This window comes from Vicugna pacos, chromosome 20 (assembly GCF_048564905.1).
Source record: "Vicugna pacos chromosome 20, VicPac4, whole genome shotgun sequence".
Taxonomy (NCBI): domain Eukaryota; kingdom Metazoa; phylum Chordata; class Mammalia; order Artiodactyla; family Camelidae; genus Vicugna; species Vicugna pacos.
In genome coordinates this window covers 20139931-20164234 of record NC_133006.1, presented here as the reverse complement: position 1 = coordinate 20164234, position 24304 = coordinate 20139931, and the positions used below count along the sequence as shown (strand labels likewise).

The following is a 24304-nucleotide window of genomic DNA, read 5'->3' as shown; positions in this document are numbered from 1 at the left end:
TTATTTTTTACTGAAGTGTAGTCGATTTACAAAGTTAGTTTCAGGTGTACAGCAAAGTGATTCAGTTATACATATGTACATACGTATATACATTTTCAGTTTCTTTTACATTACAGCTCATTACAAGAAATTGAATATAGCTCACTGTGCTATACAGTAGGTCCTTGTTGTTTATCTACTTTATATATAGTAATGTGTATCTGTTAATCCCAAACTCTGAGCCTATCCCTCTCCCTGCCTTCCCCCTACAGTTTGTTTTCTATAAGGACTTATTTTTCCTATGGGAATTCTGTGTGGCCTGGCAGTGGAAGGACTGTCTGAGCTAATTTGCCTTGGCCCTGGTCAGGATTATCAGCAACTCAGGACAAATTTTCATGGTAATTACCCTGCAGGTTTTGTCAATTCAAGCTCTAAACCACAGGTAATACAGATTTGGGACTTTGTGTTTTTATGAGAAACTGGGTTTTTCAACCAGAGCCCTGGGCAGAGACAAGCCATTGGCATGTTTCGTTGGCCCAGCAGCTGTTGGCTTTTAGTAGGGTCTCAGTTCAGCTGCCCCTCACAGCCCAGAACCGCAGCCCCTGTCCCTGCCAGTTTCTGGTCTGGTAACCATATCATCAGCTTTCTTTCTCATGGCACTCGTGGGCTTTCAGTTCCTTCTTCATTTCTTCTTTCTTTCTTGTGAAGTCAACCACGTCTCATGATTTTATTTTATATCAGACTCTTCGCTGTGGTTGCTTTTCTTGTTGTGGTTGCTGATGATGATGTCCCTAAAGCTGGAGAGGTTCCTTTCTAGCTCAGCACTCTCATTACTGGAGCTGGAAGTCTCTCCAAAGTTCTTTAAGACATGGATGAGAACCGCCAGTTTTTCCTGTTGCAGGTGTGTGTGTGTGTGTGTGTGTGTGTGGTGTGTGTGTGTGGTGTGTGTGTGTGCGTGTGTGTTGCCCAGATATAACCTGAAGTTCAGCCCTAGCTGCTGGGTGTGCTTTCAGAATTAAAATGTCTTCATCAAAAACCATTCCTGGAGTTATTTTTCTGCCTGAGATGGCAACATTTTCTGTAAAATAAACTCTGTTCTGATTCACATTGTAGTGTCACACTAATATTATTTATCAAGCACTTGGAATGTGCCAGGTCCTGTGCTCAAAGTTTTGCATGAATCATTTGCTTTTATCTTCTCACAGCCCTATGAAGTAGATGCTATATTTATATCCATTTTACAAAGTGGGAAACAGGTGTTCAGAGAGATTAGATAACACAATGAGTTCAGACTGCAATCTCTCTTAACTTCTATATTTCTATATCTTCTCTAATCATGATTTCAGAAGTTGCTTTGCAAGCAGCACCCCAGCTTTCCTACCCAATTCCATGGGCCAGGCAGTCATTTGCACATTGGTTAAGAAAATGAGATCAAATGATATGATGTATGTGAAGAAAACTTTCTATAAAATGCTATAGAAATGATGTCACTGTATGGTGGTGGTGATCACTCCCACTACCACGTTCAAATCAGTATCTTTCAGTTCACTCAAAGTAACTTGTGTTTTACATGTTCAACTCTCCAACCAAATGGATAAAGATTTTCCCCAAATAATCCTTCAGACTCTTAAGTAGAAGAGAATTGAATAGAAAATCAGATAAAACTCTGAATGTGCTGGTCAGTTAGTGGAACATCTAACTATTTGGAGAGCAGCTCATGCAGTGACCCACATTGATTCATTCCCCGCAAAATCCGCAGGCATTAACTGAGCCCCTGCTGAGTGGCAGACACTGTGTGTTTAATAGTCTTGGTCAATCTGTATTTTTTCACTTTAACAATAAAAGGCTTGTTATTCTGGAATACTGATAGATTTACAGAAAAGTTGCTGAGATAGTTCTGTACATCCTTCCTCCAGTTTCCCCTACCGTTACCATCTTACATAACCACAGTACATTCACCCACCCTCAGACATTACCATCGGTACATTACTATTAACTATAGATTTCACCAGTTTTTCTACTGATATCATTCTTCTGTCCCAGGATCCAATCCAGGATCTCACACTACATTTGGTGGATCCATTTTTAAACCAGCTCACTTAGAGTGTATTAAAATAGTGTTGTTTTCTTTGCTTCACTTTGGGATCAAGTTCAGCAAAGATGGTTGAGCTCTGTTTTGGAGTCTACAGGGAAAAGAGGCAGACAAATGATAAACAAATCTCCAGGCTGGCTTGACTTTCATTTAAATTAGGAGTTGACCCATCAAACCTGAGGGTAACCCAACTCTGTCCTTCTGTGACTACCACATAAAGAAGAATCTCCTTTTCAGCCCCAGCTCAGGGTCTTGTGTCCATTGATGTGGAGGTAAGAGTTAGGACCAAGCCTGACAGAGCAAACATACTTTCTGGTTTGCTCCCTCAAACCCCAAGTCTGGCTGAGTCACTGAAGAATTCCATCTTCCTGACCACCAGGTGGAGGGTCCCAACAGCTCAGTAGAGAAGATGCTCTTTGATCTCCTCCTTTAGTTCATTCATTTAATCATTCATTTTTTAAAAAAAATTTTTGGAGGAGGAGGTAATTAGGTTTATTAATTTTTAGAGGAGGTACTAGGGATTGAACCCAGGACCTTGTACATGCTAAGCATGCACCCTACCACTTGAGCTATACCCTCCTCCCCATTCATTACTAATTTATTCAGCAAACGTTTATTAAATCCCTACAGTGTGCCAGGTACTGAATCAAGTGCTGAGGTATAATGAGGAACAAAACAGAAATAGTCCCTGCTTATGGAACATGAAATAGTTCATTAATTCATTCTGGAATACCTACTACTAAGTGTTCAATACTGAACTAGGCAATAATGGGGGAGGAGGGTGTTCTGGATACAAGTCCTGTCCTCAAGGACTACAGCTAGCCAGAGAGACAGGACAGACCACTCAGGACAGCCCGAAATAAATGGTGTGGGCAGTGATGAGAGAGGCCTAACACTGGAGGTAATCAGGGAAGGCTTTAAGGAGGAGGCCCAGATCTTAAGCTGGGCTTTAGGGTGAAGTTTGCATGGAAGGTTGAAAAAATAAATAAAAAGAAGAAAAGGATTGTGCACTTTGTGTTGACTGATGAGAGAAGAGACTGGCCTGGCTTGAGAAGGGGCTCTGGGTGTGGAGTATATGTATATACATTTGAAGATGCGATTTGAATTCTGTTGCTCTAAAGAGAATCTTCCTGTCTCCTAGGGACATCCGAGCCCTTAGGAGATGTGCCTCAACTAAATCCTAGGAAGGCAGATCCCAAGAGCCTTTGTGGAACGTCCCTTCCCACCCCACCTCACTGGAGGCTCTGGAGATGGAGGCCATTCCCTGGTGGAGACAGTGAGCTGTGTTGGAAAGAACACTGGCTTTGAGGTCCTCAGGACTTCGAGGCCTAGCTCTGCTGCTTTCTAGTGTGTGACCTTGGCCAGGTTACTGGTTGAGCCTCCATTTCTTCATCAGTAAAGAGGAGATAACAGAGTACCTCTGTCAAAGGAGTGTCATGAAATTTAAATGAAACTACAAGACCTCGGAGTCTGACACAGCATACCTGGCACCAAGGAGGCACTAAAGAGTGGTAACTAGTAATCAGTGGGATGGGATGGAACTGTGTGGTTTCATGAGAACTTCAAGATTCATGTAATATGGCGAGAGACATAGGTAACAGACCCAACCAACTGAAGTCTTGGACAGTTGAGGCAGTGACTGCAGGGCCTACCACCAGTCAGTAGAAGTAAACTTTAATTATTGTGATTTTGAAAAAGAGAGGCATATGCATTCCTCTGCAGTGGTGCCCTAATTTGGGCAAATCCTGATTGAGGAGATGCTCTGAGATGGCCTTTTCTCTGTAGAGCAGAGGCTCACCTGGAGGTCCCCTGACTGCATCTCACACACACACGCAAGCACGACAAAAACTAAACAAAACAACTCTTAAGACTAGAGGGTGACTAGTCAGAGTTCCTACCTTATCCCAGTGTCCCCTCAGTAGTGCCGAGTCTGTAGGGTAAAACGGGCCACAGCCTGGATGAGTGGCAGTATTGGTTTCTACCTTGGAGCAGGATCCCAAACAAATTTCTGCGTCCACCAAAGAAAACAGGAAAAAAAAGCACAGGCAATGGCCCTGAAAACATTGTGAGGTTCCAGAGAACTTTCTAGACACATTCTCTCTGCCTCTTTCATCTCAAGGTAATCAGTAGATCCTTTAGTGGAAAGTTGTGGACACTGTGCCTGGTGGAGAGGCACACAGGGGCAGGGTGAGGCCCCAGGCCCTGGGGAAAATTCCACAGACACCTTGATAGGAATCCAGTGATGAAGCAGTGGGAGGCGCTGCTGTTTCCATGGCAACCTGATATAAGATGATCTGAACCTTTTATGCCAGTTCTTTAGAAAGCTCTATGGTTAGAAAAAGGTCTATGTGGAATATTGTTATTATCCATAAAAAAAGAATCTTGTTTTTGTTTTTGTTTTTTTAAGTGCTTATTGGGTCAGAGTTGCTTGTTTTTGGCTAAAGCCTATAATGCGTTCAGAAAAGAGCAGGATAATGTGTGTTTTCTCATATATTCTCGTTCCAGTTTCTGCTAACATAGACTGTGTGGCCTGGGGTATATCCATCCATTATTCGTTTTTCCATTCAGCCAGCAAGCTTGACGTTCAGCCATATTTATTGAGCTTTATCCTGGGTTGGATTTCTTACCTGTAAAATGAGAGAATTAGTCTGGTTTAGTGTTTTTGACTAGGCTCCTAGATCCTTAGGAGTTTCAGGGCCATGCTTTCATGGCCTTCATTTCTAGAGTGGGCTGCAGCGATTGGTCAGGGCCTGAGAACTCACTTGCCTTCAACTCAGAACGGCCCTGTTTTCAGTTGTTTTATCTGTTGGGCTTCCATTTGAGGTTTATTTTGAACAAAGTCTCCTTGACTGAAAAATTGCTGCTCCAGAGGTTCTTTGTGAACCTTCCAGTGGTGACACTGCAGCTTCAAGCCAAAAAAAATTTTTTTTCCATCCGTGCCCCTGCAGTGTGGGATATAGAAATAAAACGGTGAATAAACCAAGGCCTCCCTCCACCCCACCCCCTGCTCCACCGCCCAGGGACTCGCTGTCTCTGAGGTTAAACTAGGATTATAAGTGTGAAAATCTGCTTGTGTAAATGACTGTTGTTTAGATAATCTTAATTATTATTATAGTGGAGTCAGGCAGTCGAGATATGCCCACAGGGAAATACAGCTTATAATTCAGCCTACAATTAGGGACCAGGTAAAAGCAGTAGACTCCCAGGGACTCAGAGAATTGCAGGGCTTTCCTGGGAACTCTGCCTGCCGGCGCCTCCCCAAGGGCTGCTGCACCCTAGCTACCCTGAGGCCCACCGCACCCGCCTGCAGCTGGGGAGCAGGGCCCACGGAGAGGGGTGCCTTGCAGTGATTGGCTGAGCTGGAAGTTGTTGCTAGGTTACCAATCCGCGGGAGACTGGGACCGCTAGTCCCATCCTCCACGGCAGATTCATCTCGCACAGCCAGCTTAATTCGAGCAGTCTGTGAACAGGATCCCCAGCAGTTTAAATTGTCAGCTGCCAAGTGCCCATCTTTCTAGGATTTAACACTTAGCAGAAAGCTATGTGGAGGAGGGGAAGAGAAGCCCTCTGTTTTTATACTCTGGGTCACCTTGAATAGCTTCTTCTCTCTCTGGGATGCAGTGTCCTCCTTTGATTTCTGGGTTCATTCATTTATTCATTATTCATGCACACATCCATGTTTATTAAATGCCTACATGTTCCATGTACCATATCAAGTGCTAGGGACAAAGGAGTGAATGAGATGGGGACCATCCTTGCCCTCACGGAAGGGGAAACATTAGGTACTTAAGCAAACAAATAAGATAAACACATATCTAATTATTTGTTTCCTTTCCCTTTAATTGATTTTACTACGCCCCTCTTTTCCTCTACTAAACCTGTAGGGTCCCCTAAGTTGACAGAAAAGAGTGTTGCTGCCAACCATGCCTAAACTACCTTCCACCTGACCCATTGCCTCACCACACTCTGAAACAAGGGAGCATCCTCTCATCTCCACAATGCTTTTACTTTGCTCTCTTGCACCCACCAGTGAACCTGAGTGCACCTTGATAAAGATGTGGGGCAAGGATCATTGTCCCTTGTTTAGATGAGAAATCTGAAAGCCAGAAAACATCAAGAAGCTCTGATCCATGGTCACATGGGGGAATTACTGACGTAACCAATATTGAGCACTTACTATGTTCAGGCTTTTAAAAAGCTGTCTTCCTCATAACAATCCAGAAAGGCAAGCATTATTTTTCAAATTTTATAGGTGGCAAAATTGAGGCTGGAAGAAGTTATTTGCCTTGCCAGTGATGAGCCAGATAGTATGTCACAAAGCTGGGATTTGAACCAAATCTCTCTGGCTTCAAAGCCTGAACTCTTTGCAAGAAATGTATCTGGTCACAGAAAAGAGTTTCTGAGTGACTGAGACATGGGGTGGCTTCCAGATACCCTTCAAAACCTCCCAGCCCCAGGATATTATTCATTTTTCTACTGAAGTTCTTGGGCCAATAGACTCATAAAACCTGGTGAATTGGCCATACTTACCAATATAGTTAACTCTTTTCTCCATTCATCTATACGGGACCATCTTGTCTTCAAGCTTTTATTGGGTAATTAAGTCAAGCAGCTCTTCCTCATTAGCATTTCCATTATTTGCTTTGTTGAGTTTTTATTTTCCTTTGTTCACATACTGAACAAACACCGAGCACCCACCAAGTGTCGTGGGAGGTTTGTTCTTTCCAATAGGCGTAGGTGAGTGTGGCCCATTCTTGCCCTTGAGGAATTCCCAGCTTACAGCAAAGTTTCTGAAGGGTCTTCTGTGGGCAAAGTGCAGTGATAGGTCATGGAGAGGGGAGGACCACAAAGACCTGCCCTCAGAGAATCTCTTAGTTTGGGAGATGGACTTACAGTTAGATAATACAAAGGTGTGAAAGGAGGTGGGAGGGAGGAGAAGTGGATGTGCCAAGTGTGGGCTGGGGATGGAAGCAGCCCACCTTGAGTTTCCTACAGTGCTGCTTTTAAATCCCATCTTGCTGTGGTCATTGTGGGACACTATTTCCCAGAGCCTGGCAGCTTGGAAGGAGGCCTTTAAACTAGGGAGAAGGTGCTGGAAAGAACAGAGATGCATAAAGAAGCAGGCTAAATTTATCCCTTCTCACAGAACCCAGCAATTGCTATGCTTAACACTTGACTTTCTACCAACAGAGACTTGTTTAACCAGAAGATTAGTTACTTCTCCCTGGGGAAAGAGAGAGGAAGAGAGAGACAAAGGGAGACAGGGAAAGAGATAGTCAGGGACTCAGAAGACAGAGATGCACAGAGAGAGACCTGAAGAGAAGCCAGGAGAGACAGGGATAAAGGCATCCTTTGGTACACAACCTGAATGGGAGAAATCAGACCATCTACTGCCCCCTTCCTCTCTGATGACATTGCTAATTTCCAAATAGCACCATTTTCAGATGTAAGTATATAGGATATATTCTATATGTATATAGGATATATACTTATGTCTACATTATCTTGGCCACTGATTTGTCCCTGTCACCCGCCACCATCCCTGAGTAGCTGAAAGGTGACTGTACATGGATAATATACAAAAGCAGTGATTTAAGTATTACAAGATTAAATATCCATGCCTTTGATCTAGTATTCCCATCTCCAGGAATTTATCCTAAGGAAAATAATTAAGGACACAGGCAAATAAGTTAGCAAGAGATTATTCATTGCAGCGTTGTTTAGAAAAGCAAGGAAACAAACTAAATAGCCAACCCCTGGTGGGGACCTGCTCACCATAGTATAACCTTACAATAGTTGTCCATGCTGCTTGTAAATTAGGTTATAAGTAGATACTTATTGGTGTGGAAAGACATGATTTACTAGGTGAAAAAAGCAAGTTACAAATAGAGTATATAGTATGACCCCATTTAAGTATTCTTATATGTAAGAACAATATAAAAAAACAACAAGTGAAAAACTAAAAAAAAAAAACAATATAAAATACAGTCTAAGAAAACATAAATGAAATGTTAATCTCTGGGTGAAGGGATTCCAAGACATTTTAATTTTTTTCCTTTTGCTCATCTTCATTAACATTTTTTTTCCACAATGAACATATATTTCTTGTGTGTTGAGAGCAAATTTCCTTCCAGCAGTCCCAGGGAACGCCTCCTGTTGGGAGTCCAGGAGTATATGGGCAAGCTGAACCAGGCGTTCCTGGCTCTGAGGCATTGTGGGAAAGGTCACCAACCCTTGAAGCCACTTCAGGCTACTCATTAAGAATTCTCAAAACAACATGTCCCTGCCCTGGCTTGACTCCCTATCCTGACTGGTCTTGCGGGCAAGAACTCAGTGACCCAAAACCTTGGTATCCAAATGCTCAGTTGCTTCATAACCTACTGGTGGATTGGCTGCCACCCTCCCTTGAAGGAAAAAGCTGTTTGTACAAGTTGATGCAGTAAAGCTAACCTTTCTGAAACTGCAGGGCTTTCCCAGATCCCAAGAACACCCTCCCCTGTAAGGCAGTGATGGCTAAGATGCTCTGTTGATCAGATCAGTCCCTACTCTACACATGCAGCTGTGATTCAGGATGTTGGTGAGAAAAGCCCGTCACCATGGCAACCCAGACTCACTCAGACTCAGGGATAAATCCAACACCCAGGGAAAGGAGGTGGGGTCTGGAGTCAGAGCAAACACTGCCTGGCTGTCTAACCTCAGGCAAGACACTTAGCTTTTTTTTTTTTGCCTTGGTTTCTGCATCTGTGAAATGATGCTGAAGCTCCTTATCCCATCTACCTCCAGGATTAATAAGGAATAATCTGTGAACTGTAAAACACAAGAGGAGTAGAGCATCTCTAGCTTTGGTTTGTCCTCAGATTGCTGTGTGTGACTTTGGGCAAATCACTTAACCTCTGTGCCTCAGCCGCTCTATTTGTAAAGAGGGGAGTAATGTCCACAGTGATAGCTTCTCCCCCATGAGAATCCCAGAATCTCAAAATTGGAAGGAATCTTAGCCCTTTCCACCAATGCAGGAATCCCTTTGGTAAATTCTCTGACCGAGGTACTCTTCCAGAGGGTTTGCACAGGGTAGAAATTAGCAATTGGCTGCTAAAGAAGCAGGTACAGGCCCGGCTTTGAAAGCTTTCAGCTCAGTGTAGTGGAAGGAGTATGAATTCCAGGGTCACACACTCTAGGTCAAAGTCCCACTTTGTCCACTAACTAGATGGTTGACCTCGGGCAAGTTATATTACCTCTCTGAACCTTAGCTTCCTGATCAGTAAAATAAGGATAGAAATACCTACCTTACTTATTGCTGTGATAGCACTGCTTACTAAGCTTACAACCCTAACTTCCCCAGTGGAATTCCGGGGGTTAGGGAGGCAGGTTTCACCTTCTTCTGCCACCTCCCTGAATAATACATCTGCCCTTCCAAGCCCCTTCTGGTCCCCCCGGGGACCTTGCAGCACTTGTGTCCATAGTTCAGGGCCTTCTCCCTCTCAGGTCTGTACCAGCGGCCATACAGGGAAGGTGATGTAATAATTTCAAGACAGTTCACCCTTTCTGTAACTTCTGTGCATCAAGGCCAGCACCCCCTCCCACTCACAGACTTCACGGGCTTAGACTAAGCAAGCATCCCAGGGTGTCACTTGGTGACGGCTTTCAACTGTAACAGTGTTTTAATGGGAATCTCATACAGGGCAAAAAGCCTCTAAGACCCTAAAAGAATGCAGTGTGGTGATGGACTTCCAGGCATGGTGACAGGAAGTTGGGGAAAACTATTTGGGGGTAGGAAAGGGGTCCTTTGCCCTCAGTGTGAAAGGAGGCAGGATGCCTGACTAGCTGTGGGCTCTCTGGAGCCAGTGACTTCATTCCTCCGTGCCTTGCTTTCCTCGTGTGCAGAATGACAGGTTGATGCCTGAGGACCCTCTCTGCGTCAGAATTCTAGGTGTCCCCATTTGTTGGATGCAGGATGAGATGGCAGAGTCGCTGTTGACCTTTCTTGGACACCCGGTGCTGATTTCCTGCTCCTCTCTGCTTCCTCCACAGAGGAGTACCTCAGAGTCCTCAGGGTGAGCGTGGCCGAGGTGAGGAAATTCTTCTTGGGTCCCTTTTCCCCATCCTGCAAGATGGTGCAGATAATGAAGCAGTTTCTGTACAAGGTCTTGCCTGAGGACTCTTACAAAGTCGCCACTGGGAAGCTCTACGTGACTCTCACCCGGTTGACGGATGGAGAGTGTGTTGTTGTTTCAGAGTATACATCCAAGGAAGAGCTCATCGAGGTGAAGGGACTGGGCCCCGGGAGTGGGGCGGGGCCTTGGTTGTGGGACAGAGCCGGGAGTGGGGGCTGAGCCCTGGGAGTGGGCGGGGCCGGGAGTGGGGGCTGGGTCCTGGGAGTGGGTGGGGCGGATGGGGCGGGGCCTTGGCTGTGGGATGGGGCCAGGGAGCGGAGGCAGGAAAAGAGAGGGTGGTCTTGCTCCTCTCTCTGTCTCTCTCTCTCTGTCTCTCTCTGTTCTCTCTCTGTTCTCTCTCTCTCTCTCTCTTTCTCTAGTTGAAGCATAGTCGATTTACAATGTGTTAATTATTTCTGGTGTACTGCGTAGTGATTCACTTATGATTACTTTTCATATTCTTTTTCACTATAAGCCATTCATTACGAGGTATTGACTATAGTTGCCTGTTCTATACAATAGGACCTTGTTGGCCTGCTTCTCTTGACAGGTCCCTGGGATGGTCCACCTGTCTGCCTTCCTTCCTTCTATTTTCCCTAGTTCTTCCCTACCTTCACCCCCCTGGCATCTGTGTCAGGCACACTTTTAGATGAGATGAACACAGAAGCCCAAGATAAATTAGATTTGGTCACCATCCTACACTGCAACACTTGGCACCTCCCCCCCCCCCTTTTTTTTAACCTCTGCCCTAGTCCTGAATCTTCTCAGAGGTCTGCGTGTGTTGGCTACCAACAGAGGTTCCATGGCTCCTTTAGGGCCTGGGTTGCAGTGTATCACCCCTGAATTATTCCCAGTTTGTGGAAAGAGTATCCCCTCAGCCCCATCTCTCCCAATGGCCCTCGATAAAAAGGATTATTACTAAATGGGTTAACACTTAGGAAAGGGCACTCTGACAGTGCACTATTCTAAACTCATAAATTTTAGTTATGCATTATTATTGCTGGAGAGTGCTGTGGATATGCCCAATTTTCTTTTAGGACAAAGTTAAGTTGCATGACCCTCCATCCCATATTTCTACCCTCTTTCCCTCCTCTGAATATAAGGCCCTTGCCACCCATCCTCACACCCCGACACTGGCATGGCATGGGTAGGGGATGAATAAGCGTGGGCATGGACCCCTTCTCTACCCACCTCTTGTCCCCCTGGGTTTATTAGCAACCAGCTCTTCAAGATTTTTCTCTCCCCAGCCCTCTCCCACCACCTCCCACTCCTGCCTGTGTCACCCAGAGCAAACCATAAAACAAGCTTCGGTGCCTTTGCACCTGCCATACATTCTGCCTCAGTGTCCTTCTCCTACCCACCCCTCTTCACATGCTTGGTGAGACTCCAGTCACTCCTGCTAGGGAACTTTCCTTCATCACTTCCCTGCCCGACAACCCCTGGGTTGGGTGCTTCTCCTTTGGGTCCACAATGCCCATGGTCACTCCCATCATAGCACCTCATAGACACCCTGTGTCCTGCCACCTACTTATTTACACCCCCTCTTGGAGCATTCTGAAAGATGGTCATCTCGTCCTCCTTTGATTCCAGGCTGAGGCCAGATACACATTAATGGTTTTTGAATCCCATTGGATTCATGGAAATCTGGTGCTAGAAGGAACCCTGGAGATCATTGAGGCCACCCTCTCCCTTTAAAGCTGAGACATGAGGTCCAGACTGATCAAATAGGTTACCAAGGACCCAGCCAGGAAATCAATATGGGGCTCCACTTCCCAGGGCAGTGCCTCCACCTTGGGTTTAAGGAGGGGCAGGCTGGCAGTGGTCCAGAAGCCTGCAGGTGAGCCCTCCCAACCTGGTCCCCAGGACTTGGGCCTCTCAGCCCCATTCTTTCCCCACAGGCCCTGTACTGCAGCTGCTTTGTTCCTGTGTACTGCGGCCTCATCCCTCCAACTTACCGTGGTGTGGTGAGTATTTCAGCATGCAAGGGCAGTGAACTGGGATCCAGGGGTGCCTCGGGGCCGCTGTGACCCACATGTGGGAGGGCTGGTCTGAGAATTCAGTGGGAACACCAAGAGTTGAAAAGGTCCTTGTGTTTTCCTATGCAGAGTTCCCAGTGTAGATGGATTTCTGGGCTTTAAGATGACCTTCCTTCTCCAGGTTGGGCTTCTCTCTGGACCCACCAACCCATTACTGAGCCCGGCAAGTTGACTCCACAGGCTTGCCAGATTTTCCCCATAACAAAATGCAGTAGGTCTGAGACTCTGCTTCTCTAACCGGCTTCAGCTGATGCTGGCGCTGCTGGTCCACAGGCCACACTCTGACTAGGAGGATCTAACTCATGCCCCCTCGTTTTATGTACAGAGAAAATGAGATCCAGAGATTAGGATTCAGCTGGCAGGTGGACCCCATACTGCATGTCATGCATGCAACTCTCAGGCACCCCAGAGAGTTAGAGCCTTGGTATGTGTGGTCCTTTGTTCATAGTTGAGGAAACAGAAGCCCCAAGAGGGGAAGGGACTTGAAGGTGGACACACAGTGGCCAGTGGCAAGGTCATGGCTGGAGGGTCTCTGGAGGTTGCCAAGGATGCCTGACCTCAACACAGAGGGAGATGGCTTGGACCCATGGCAGTCTGGAGCGGGGATATATCACAGCCTTCTCAGACCCGCCATGTGTACACCTTCTCAAAAGGCTATGGGGACAGGCTCCATTCCCCAGCTCTGCCCTCAGCCACTGAGGGACTCCACAAGGGGTAACTGTGACTGGGGAGCATTCACTCCTGGTTTATCCAGTATGGATGCCTGCCTCCCCACAGAGGCCCAGGAGCCCCAGCCTCAGCACCATTAGGTTAGCTGAGGGGAGATGGTACAGGGACAGAGCACTGGGTTGGGAGTCCAGAGGCACCATAGTCTCACTGAGTGACCATAGGGGCATCACTTACCCACCTGGACCTCAGTGTCAAGGCTTCTCCTGGGGGACCCATTTCTTTGATGTCCCTGAGTAGGGTAGCGGACCTCTGACCCCCATATGAGAATTTCTCACTCTGCCTCCTCTTTCTGCCCCACAGAGGTACATTGACGGAGGCTTCACGGGCATGCAGCCCTGCTCCTTCTGGACTGACTCCATCACCATCTCCACCTTCAGCGGGCAGCAGGACATCTGCCCCCGGGATTGCCCTGCCATCTTCCAAGACTTCCGCATGTTCAACTTTTCCTTCCAGTTCTCCCTGGAGAACATCACCAGGATGACCCATGCCCTGTTCCCCCCAGACCTAGTGGTGAGAGACGGGAGAGACCTGGAGGGGCAGGGGGGGTGGGGGAGGGTGATGGAGGCTGGGGTGCCAGTGTGGCCCACGCAGTTCATCTGTGTTTTCTCCCCTCAAATGATCCCTTAAACTTCCTCCTAAAGCTGTATCCTGGTCTTGCTGCTAACGAGGCATGTAACTTTGAACAAGTGCCCTAAGTGCTCCCAGCCTGTTTTCTCCCCTGTAAACTGAGATGATGTCAGAATCACTGAAAAGAATGTTGCCTGAACTCATCCACTCTGACATGTAATGTGGGGTCAGCAAACTATGACCCAGGGGTCAGATTAGCCCGTGGCTTGTTTTTATACAGCCTGTGAGCTAAGAATGGGATTTCTATTTTTAAAACGTTGTTAAAGTGAAAAAGAAGAAGAAGTGGCAGAGGCTATACATGTCCTGCAAAGCCCCAAATATTTACTAGCTGGCCCTTTACAAAAAAGGCATTGTGGGCAATGTCTTGTGCAATCCTCCAGCATCCTCTGTGATAGATACTGTTATTATTGCCATTTTACAGGTGAAGAAACTGAGGCTGTGAGAGGTTACATTCACACAGCCACACAGCCAGTAAGTGGCAGCACTGAGAGTTGAACCCAGTCTCCAAACTCTGCTTTTCACACGGTCCAGATGCACCTTCTCTGATTCTACTATAAACATCTCACCTTCTCCCGCTCAGGGGAGGGTACTGACCAGCTGTGAATGGTTTGACACATTCATGCAGCATCACTGTGGACACATGATCAAAAACTGCTCCCATTACCTTAGCAGATAATGAGAGATGGGACACTGGATGGGTGCATTTTGAAAATCCCATCAAATAAAGCTTAAGAGCAATGAAAGTAGCTGCTCTGGGCAAGGGGACCGCTCATGTCTGCTGCCACAGCCTTAGTTATTTTCCTGGTGTCCCACCTTGCAGATCCTGCACAGTTACTACTACCAAGGGTATGAAGATGTCGTTTTATACTTGAGGCGGCTGAGTAAGTACCCTGTGGGGCCCCAAGGAAGGGGAAGTTTGGAGGGTGGGGCAAAAACAGGAAGTAGAAGGGCTGAGTAGAGGGACATTTCCCCCAAGTTTGTGAACAGGAGACGTCCTTCTCCCTGGAAAGCCAGAAATGGGTGCAGGAACCTGACAGCCTTCATTGTCCAGGACAGGCCACTGCGGCCAAAAATTAGGATCTAAGTGGAAAAGGGGCTTTAGATTAACTGATGGGACAGTGTCTGGGGCTTTTGTAAAAAATATATTCTGGGTTTAAAAATGATGTTTTTCTCGTATCTTCCTGGAGAACTCCATTTTCATGTCATTTCATCCTCTTTCCAATAAAACTATATTGTTAATGTAGAACTAGATGTGACTAGTTTACATTTGTGTGAGACTTTGAGTGATATATTAATCAACAAATGAGAGAGAAGATCCCTTGCCCCATGTTGGTTTGGAAAACATGGTTCCACCCCTGTGTATCCTCTGTGTGTTATTTGGGTGGAAAGAAGATTCTAATTACATGTATTGTACACTAACTCCATGAAGGCCATGGCAAACATACTTGTTTAAAGGAAAGGGGGAAAAAAAGACTTTTCCATATTTAGAATTAATTCCATAGAGCACATTTCCAGAAAAAGGGATTCCTGCATCAAAGGGTGTTTACTTAATATTATATCATAATTTTTTTTCCATGTTGCCATATGGTCTTTGTAACTACCTTTTTGGCAGCTGTGTAATATTCCATCACAGTTGTACAGAATAGTTTGATTATTGAGTTTCTGAATGTTCAGTATTATAAACAATACTGTGGTGAACTTTTTGTGCATGTAGTTTAAAAAAATATTTTAGGAGTGAGATTAAGGGGTTAAATGAAGTTTTTTCCCTAGGTATGTTTCCCTTTTTTCTTCAAAATTGCTTACTGCTTTCCTAAGCTCCCCTTGTCCTGACTCTGCTTTCTCCTGTGTCCATTCTCCCAGCTAGTGTGGTGGGAGCAGGAGAGCAGTGTGGAGAGAATGTGGGCTCTGGAGGCAAGTAGCCCTGGTCCAGAATCCCCATTCCCCCAGCTGTGTGAGCTTGGGGAAATCACTGCCCCTCTCAGAGTCTTGGTTCCTAATCTGGAAAAAAGGTCTAGATCCTGGTTCCTGTCACCTACCAGCTGTGTGATCTTGAGCAAGTAATTAATCTCCTGGGGCCTCAGTTTTCTCAGCTGTACAATGGACTAATGGTGGAAACTACTTCAGAATTTTATTCCTAACCATAGTCAATCCAGACCACTGCCCCCTCTGACCTCAGAGACAGGCCCCTCCTCTCAGCTCTGTGCAGGACAGACTACTCCTAACCCTAACTATCCTCTGACAACTCCTCCCACCACGCCTCCTCCACATTTACATAGGTGACAATTATGAAGCTAAGCCCCAAGTGTCCAAAAGGAGGACAACCTGAGAGGTGTGGTGGCAGAGGAGATGGGGGTCTCACCTATGGAGCCTCAGAAATAGGAGGGTTTGGTTAGGGCCTAGGGTCCTTTCCACCACCATCTGGGGAGCCCCTCCATTCTTTCCTCAGTGATGGTGTATATTGAGGACTTGGGGTTTGGGGGTTCCCTGATTTGGTTCTTGGATCTTGGAGCAGACATCAATTCCTTGCCCCAGGAAACCCCTCCATACCTGTCTCTCCCCTAGAACTTTTCCTTTCTCTTCCTCTCTGGGCAAGCCCTGGAGAGTGTTGCAAAGTGGGTTGTTAAGCATCTCTATTATCCCTCATTTCTAGTAGCCCCTTATTCTACCTTCTTGGGGGGAACCCAGTGCCCTCTCATCTTCCCCCTTCCACCCTTAGCAGGTGGACATTTTCAACAGGTATGAATGGGGGTCTTAAACCCAAAGATGAAACTCTAAGAGTAGCATTGCAGGCATCCACTCCTGAATTGTGGCAGTATATGGAGGATGGCAGGTTTTCCCAATGGTCTTGGAATCACTCCAAGTAGAAACAGACACAACTCATAAGGGAGAAAATGTCTTGGGCTGGCTGCCAGCTGTTTTTGCTTCCTCTTCCTATTTGCCAGTATGTGTGTGGCTTTCTCAGTGCAGGTTTTGACATTACCACCTAAATCCTCTTAGCTTTGGTGAGGCTGGAGTTTTCTCCCCGCACCAGATGCGAGAAGGAGATTCCAACATATCCTGAGAAATTGTGGTTGGTGCCCAGAGCTACACTCTTAATCCCCACCTACCATCTGGGAACAGAAAACAGAAGTCTGCCCTAGCCTCCTGCCTGCTATCTAAACAGGGATCAGCTCCACCAGGAAGCCACACCTGCAAGGTGTCACCCTCAACTCCTCAGCTCACATCCGGGCACCCTCTCTTTCCTTCCTCCTAAGGGCTCACATCCACCTAGTTTTTTCTGCTGCCTTCCTCTCCACTCTTGGCCTCCCCTAGCAGCAGCCTTCTCCCAAAGGGAAGGTCACTACTTGCTGGCATCCTTGAAAATCCACATTCCTCACACAGATGTGTGGACGTGGGCGTTGAGGGAGGTTGGAGCTCAGAGGATGCCGTGTCTGAGATACTCATCCCACATCCAGGCCTGCCTGGCTAGACTGGCCTTCCTTCCTCCCCTGCTTCCTCCCTCACAGTTTGATAAGTTGTCACACACAACACACACACACGCACACATATCTGTGAAACCAGCACCACAATCAAGATATGAAACAATCCGTCATGCCCAAAGTTTCCTCATGCCCCTTTGGGACCCCTCCCACCGCCCCTCATCCCCCCATCTCCAAGCAAACCCTCATCTCTGTCATCATAGATTAATTTACAATTTCTAGAAATTTTGATAGATGGAATCTTATAGTATGAACTCTTTTTTTGTCTGCATTCTTTCACTCAGTGTAATTATTCTGAGATTCATTTATATCATTGCATGGTGTAAACAGTTCATTACTTTCTGCATTCCATTCCACTGTATGAATACACCATAGTTTATTTACCCAGTCACCTGTTAATGGACATTTAGATTGCATCCAATTTGGGGTTGTTATGTATAAAACTGCTATGTACATTCATGCATGAGATTTTGTTTGGACAAATGCTTCCATTTCTCTTGGGTAAATGTCCTCAAGGTTCATCCATGTTGTAGCATGTTGTAGGAGTTCCTTCCTTTTCAGGGCTGAATAATACTCCACTGTGCATATTTACCTTATCCATTCATTCATCAGTGGACATGTGGGTTGCTTCCACCTCTTGGCTATTGTGAATAATGCTGCAATGAACATAGATGTGCAAATATCTCTTTGAGATCCTATTTCCAATTCTTTTGGATATATACAGACTAAGGCATACACCCAGAATGTATATTTAACTTTTTAAGAACTTGACAAATTGTTTTCCAAAGTGGTTGTACCATATTACATTTCCAATAGTGTATGAGAATTCCAATTTCCCCACATTCTCACCAACAGCTGGTATGGTCAGTCTTTTTCATTTTAGCCATTTTAATAGGTGTGTGGTGGTATCTTATTGTGGTTTTAATTTGCACTTTCCTAGTGACTAATGTTGTTGAGCATCTTTTCGTCTGCTTATTAGTTGTGCAAATATCTTTTTAGTGAAGTGTTTGTTCAATTCTTTTGCCCATTTTCCCCTAGACCTTTAATAAGCTTTATTTTTTAGAATAGTTTTAGATTTACAGAAAAAAAATGAAAACAGTACAGAGAGTTTCCATATACCCCACATCCAGTTTTCCCTATTATTATGTCTCATACTTGTTAGATCTTATAGCATGGTACATATGTCATTTGGTACATAGTATGGCATATTGTTTACAATTAATGAACCAATGCTGATAAATTATTGTTAACTAAAATCCATGCCTTATTCAGATTTCCTTAGTTTTTACCTAGTATCCTTTCTCTGGCCCAGGATCCCACATCATGTTTAGTCATGCTGTCTCATTAGGCTCCTTTTTTATTGGTCACAATTGCTCAGACTCTCCTTGTTTTTAATGACCTAGGCGACTTGAGTACTGACCAGATATTTTGTAGATTGTCCTTCACTTGTGGTTTGTTAGATGTTTTTCTCATGATTAGACTGGGGTTATGGGTTTGTCATCTCTCCTTGGTATCTCAAAGGCCCCCTAAATGCAACATGTCCCAAACTCAATCTGTGCTCTCCCCACTTCTCCCCGGACCCACCCCTCAACGATCATAGTCTCAGCCAACAGCACTGAGATCCATCCGAAGATGCAAACTACATACCTCCTCTCACCCCTCAATCAATCCACTACCAAGTCTCATTTATTTTACCTCTTAAACAGAATCCTCTACTTCTTTCTAGCTCCTTCCAGGTGCAAGCCTCACACACTTCTTCTTCACAGCACCCTGATAGGTTTCCCTGGGTCCCCTCTTGCTTTTCTCAGCGAGTCTCTACACAGCAGCCATGGTGATTTTGTCAAAACCAGAGACAGGTCAGCACCTCTCTGCTCGTAAGTCTTCACGGTCTCCATGAAAACCAAGGGTCCTTGATGCCACCTATAAGTGGCCTCCTCAGCCCCATCTCCCACCACAAGTGTCCCCACCCCTGTTCCATGAACACTGACCTTTCAGGCCCTCAGCTTTCTCATGCTCCCTCGAACCTGTGGCCTTTGTGAGTGCTGTTCCCTCTGTCGGGGGTGCTACTCCCCATCCCACCCTGGCCATGCCCTGGACTGCTCCCCATTCTTGTGTCGGTGCAAACATCACTCCCTCCGAAGGCCTCCCACTGAAGTCCTCCCTGTTTCTCTCTCTCCTAGTCCCACGTTCCTCTCTTCCTACCTCTTGTCTTGGTAAAAACTTGAATTTATTTGGGTGATCAGTGCCTGCCTCCCTGCTAGACTGTAAGCTCCAACAGGCCAGGAACCATCACCCCTGCTTTTGTCTACCTCGCCTCCTCAGTGCCCAGTGGAATGCCTGGTACATATAGATGCTCAATAAGTATCCACTGAAAAAGTGGATCAATACACAGTCACATACTCAGTATAAATTCAAGTAAATAAAGAAAGGCCATTGAAAAGCACTAATACTTTTTACGAAAATAATTTGGGAAACCATTTTTTTGTAAATACTATACTGATGCCAGGAGGATAGTAATGCCACCTGTGACCCTATGCTGTTGTACTTTCTAGATGCTGCTTACCTTAATTCTCCTTCCAAGAGAGTGATTTTCCCCCGGGTAGAATTGTACTGCCAGATACAACTCGCCCTTGGCAATGAGTGCCCTGAACGCAGTCAACCAAGCCTCCAAACAGAGCGGACTAGTCTGAAAGAATCCACACAACTTCACACACATCCCAAAGAGGAAGGAATGGGTGGCCATGGTCCACCTCTGTCCCCACCTGTGCAGGCACCTGAATCCACATGTGAGTGGCCTGTGGAGTCACCTGTTTCACCACCTGCATTGCCACTGGCCTCATCACCATCACACCCTCCAACTGACCTGCCACCTGTATCACTCCCAGCTGTGCACTTACTACCCAGCTCAACTCCTGGGCAATCACCTGTATCACCATCACAGCAGGCACAACCAACTGGGTCACCACCCAGATCCCCACCCCTTCAGTCACTTCTGTCCCCCAAGCCATCCCTGGGGCCTTCCACTGTGGGAGCACTTCCAGCATTGCCCCAATATTCTCCTCCATCATCACCTACACAGCCACCTATGGAGGAACCAGACCCTGAACAGCCTCAAGGTATGGACCCTTCTGGCTTCTCACAGCTTCTTCATATCTTGAGCCCACTGGCAAGTGTGTAACAGCATGGTAACTAATTACTGTAGCTTTAGAGGGGGTGCATTGGTGAAGTTAGCCCTTAGCATTAGCTGCTCTACTTGCTATGAGGACAGGGCACCACAAGAGGGCAGTGTACTTGACATTTTGTTTCTGCCTTAGTCCAATCTTTGTCATTGTGGTCCCCAGCCAGCAGCAATAGCATCCCCAGAGAACTTGTTAGAAATGAAAATTCTAAGGCCCTGCCACAGACCTACTAAATCACAGATTCTGGGGGAATGGGACCCAGCTGTCTTCCTTTTTTTTTTTTTCACAAGCCATCCAGGTGATTCTTTAGCCCTCTCACATTTGAGAACTGCTATTTTTATTGTGAAAGCCATTGTGCCAGGGTGATGCTACTCAAAGAGTGGTCTGTGGACCAATAGCAGCCTCTGAATTATCTGTTACTAGTTCACAGTGAAATGAGTGCAGAAATTGAGAGTAAGCATTTAGAAATGTTTATCACAATAATATAGAGACTTGACATCCAAGAGCTTGGTCACTTTCCTACTAATTCATTTGCATTGCATTTCACAAAAGTGCTAGTCCTTTATGGATTGTAAACAGGATTTTAAAAAACTGGCTCTTCACCACAGATAGTTTGAGAAGCAGCTTTCTGGGGGCGCAAAGATGAATAGTTCTCAATTCCTCACTCTCAGGAAATCTCCCCTCCAACAGAAGGAATGGCATGGATACCAACCTCAAAAATACAAGAAGAATTCTTAGGTACTATATAACTAACAAAAATAGTGTTGGGGGTATTCACAGAGAATAAGATCACCTCTCTCTGGAGGAATAGCGGAGGCTTCTTGGCGGTGACAGGTGAATTGAAATGGGCAGGATTTTGACAATTGTGGTTTGTGGGATCCTACAGAGTAGAAAGAACATTTCAGATTTTGTTTATTCTAGAGGCTGAGGTGCAGGGAAGGAAGGTGCAAGGTACATTCAGGGTGAGGAAGATATCTGTTTGGCCTCTGTGGATGGTCTGAGTGGGGATCAAGGGAGAGGGGCCCAAATGATGGGCTGAAGCCAGGTCCTCATGGTCCATCAGCCAAGCTTCTATTGTTATTATGATATACAGTAGCAGAGATTAGCAAGTTTTCCTTCTTTGTGAATCTGCCCCAAGTCAGGAATGAGCCCCCTTTCCCTGGAATAGGTTCACTTTAATTCTTTTGCTCACAATGGGACAGAAATATCAGGACAATGAGTCAGAAAACTGGTCAGTGTTTCATCTGCTCTCTTATTGCTTGTTAAATGAAATGCGTTTATCTTATATTATTACACCTGTGCTTTAAGGCAGCCAATGGCCTGAGGAATCCTGGGCCCAGAATTGGCATTCCTCACTCATATTGGGGGTGGACAGAGGGTTCAGATAACTGAGTGGTTCCCAACTGGGAGCCATAATACCCCAGGAGACATTTGACAATACCTGGAGACATTTTTAATTGTCACCTAGTGGGTAACATCTAGTCGGGAGATGCTGTGAAACATCCTGCGATGATGCACAGCCCTCACAACAAAGAATTGCCTGGCCCTTAACGTCAGTTCTGCTGAGGTTGAGAAACCCTGTTGTAGCCTCCAGCTGAGTGTCAGCGGGGACATCCTATGCCATCTGAGGGAGCTGAGCAGAGTGGAGCCCCCAGGGGTTCGTGATATCAGTCGTTTTGCCATGGCCATGTTGTTGTTGGGGGTGGGAGGTATTGCAAAAATTCCTAGGAAAACCCATAAACAAAGGAACCACACATAGATTTGGGAGGGTGAGGGTTATCCAACAGGTCCCCAGATGAAAGAACTTCAGGTAGAGGAATTTAAATATATTCTATATTATTATTATTTACATATATTACATAATTACGTATTAATTTTCATATATTATATATCCCCATGCCGATTAAAAACATGCAAAGAAAAAAATCAGCATAAAAAAACATGCAAAGAGCTTACTTAAGAACAATGGTCGTGAAACTATTCAAATTTTCTATTCCAGTAAAAAAGACAAAACCATTAAATAAAGCAGGTGATGGAAGAAGGTTCAGGCCTCTATGAGGGATTTTCCTGAAAGCTTTCCCTAACACAGCTGCTTTTTGTAAGGAAATTGTTGATAAGATTACATCAAGGACTAGCTTCAGGCCTTTCACAGATGACACTGCCCTGGATCTCAGTCAAGTCCAACAATACGATTCTGGTCCTAAATATGAGAATAAGAGAGTTCTTTACTGTTTCAACTATTCTCACTTACTTCCAATATATTGTTATTTCAAAAATGACTGAGTACTCCTCCCCCACCCCATCTCACTTATGTCGCCTTTATTTTTATTTTTGGCTGTAGCTTCCTTTGCCTCTTCAAATTCAAAAAGCACCGCACCTCTGGAAACCGCCAGCAAGCCTCACACAGTGTAAGTGTCTCCTCAACTGGGAACATGTTCTTTCCTTCGGTTAGACGAGGAGCCCCCTCCTCTGATACTTTCCATCTCTGTAGCTGCCCGAGGAGCACTGGGATCCTTTCCTGGTTTGTGTGATTACAGTGCACCCCCTTACAGTTCACAGACACCCCCCCAACTTCTCCCTTCTTCGGTGGGGGCAACGTGTGGGAAATGAGCCTATTCACGCTGACAGTGCCATTCCCGTCAACACCCCACTGTGCACACAGGAGAATGTACCTGCTCTGAATGCAGTGGGAGAGTCTGCACCCTCGTATCTGACTTCCTGGTGATGTCTCAGTTCAAGACAGCTAGCAGGCATGCTACATCCTAGCCTTAGGTGGACCCTGCACAGTATAAATTAAGGGACTCTACCAAAGACTTCCCTTAATTCACATTATTTTCTACCAGCATAATAAGGGGGCTAATATTCCTATACTGTAGACTGTCCCCAGAAAATCTTTGTTTATGATGCACACCAGTTGTGTGGGTTGTGTAACAGGTACTCCATTATTGTCTCAGCAGTCATTATGAGAGGGCTTAGGGAGCCATGTTTTTTTCCCTTCCTTGGGAACTTCCTTACCCAGGCTCCCTTGCTGGCTGAATGCCAGCTGGGTTAGCCAGTGGGAGGCACCAGCAGGAGATCAGAGGGTGGAGCAAGGGTATTTCCGCCCCCTAACTCCATCCCTCCCTGCCTTCCGGTAGCTCTGGCAGTGGCTGAATTTCTCCATGGCCACACTTGCGGGTATCGGGAGACAGGGCCTGAGGCACTTTTATTTTTGATATTTCCACTCGATATCATATCAAGTATATTAAACATACCTGCTTCTCACATTAAGTATAATTTTAATTATAAAACTTTTTGAAAGTGTTTCCCTAAATTTAATCATTTTGTGCTTGGGCATAACTTATGCATTTTGTTCACATGATTTAAACTCTATTGCATTGACATATAACTGTATAAAAGTGTGAGTTTCAGTGGGAAGGGATAGACTGGGATTTCAAAATTGTAGAACAGATAAACAAGATTACACTGTATAGCACAGGGAAATATACACAAAATGTTATGATAAATCACAGAGAAAAAAATGTGACAATGAGTGTGTATATGTCCATGTATGACTGAAAAATTGTACTGAACACTGGAATTTGACACAACACTGTAAAATGATTATGAATCAATAAAAATGTAAAAAAAAAATAAAAAAAAATAAAAAAAAAAGTGTGAGTTTCAGCTGACTAGTTGGCCTGATGTTACTTAGGTAAATATACATTGATTACAAAATAAAAGTTCACTGGGGAATGCTGATGTCCAGCCAGAGTAGAGAACCATAGCATTGGTGTCTACCTGTCTACCTTTTGAACCAGAGCAGGGCCCTAATAGTGGAGTACACAAGACAGGTCATCAACCAACCATTATGTCATCTATTTGCCCAGGGAGAGCCCTGCTGAAGATTGCAATTGGGTGAGCAAGGTATTCAAGAGGAGCAAAAGACAAGTGGCACCAGAAGAGGCTTCCCAAGACATCCATGATCTAAAAAAACCAGGCAGCAAAATGCAGTGAGTATGACTAATGTTTCTAATAACACAGGGAGGAGCGG

General features: G+C 45.4%; 1 protein-coding gene across 6 annotated transcripts in view; it reads left to right on the top strand.

Moving 5' to 3' along the window:
• The window catches only part of PNPLA1 (patatin like domain 1, omega-hydroxyceramide transacylase), a 37858-nt gene that overhangs the window by 9567 nt on the left and 3987 nt on the right, over positions 1–24304 (top strand). For 2 of the 6 annotated variants that reach the window (XM_072945125.1, XM_072945124.1), the window contains exons 2-9: positions 10100–10137; positions 10213–10332; positions 12120–12185; positions 13287–13496; positions 14434–14494; positions 19645–20208; positions 22613–22679; positions 24141–24263. In XM_072945125.1, the coding sequence (XP_072801226.1) occupies positions 10100–10137; positions 10213–10332; positions 12120–12185; positions 13287–13496; positions 14434–14494; positions 19645–20208; positions 22613–22679; positions 24141–24263 (1249 nt within the window). Of the gene's footprint in view, positions 1–10099; positions 10333–12119; positions 12186–13286; positions 13497–14433; positions 14495–19644; positions 20209–22612; positions 22680–24140; positions 24268–24304 lie in introns of those variants that run through there. The other 4 variants (XM_072945123.1, XM_031688463.2, XM_072945122.1 and 1 more) reach the window with 3 other exon arrangements.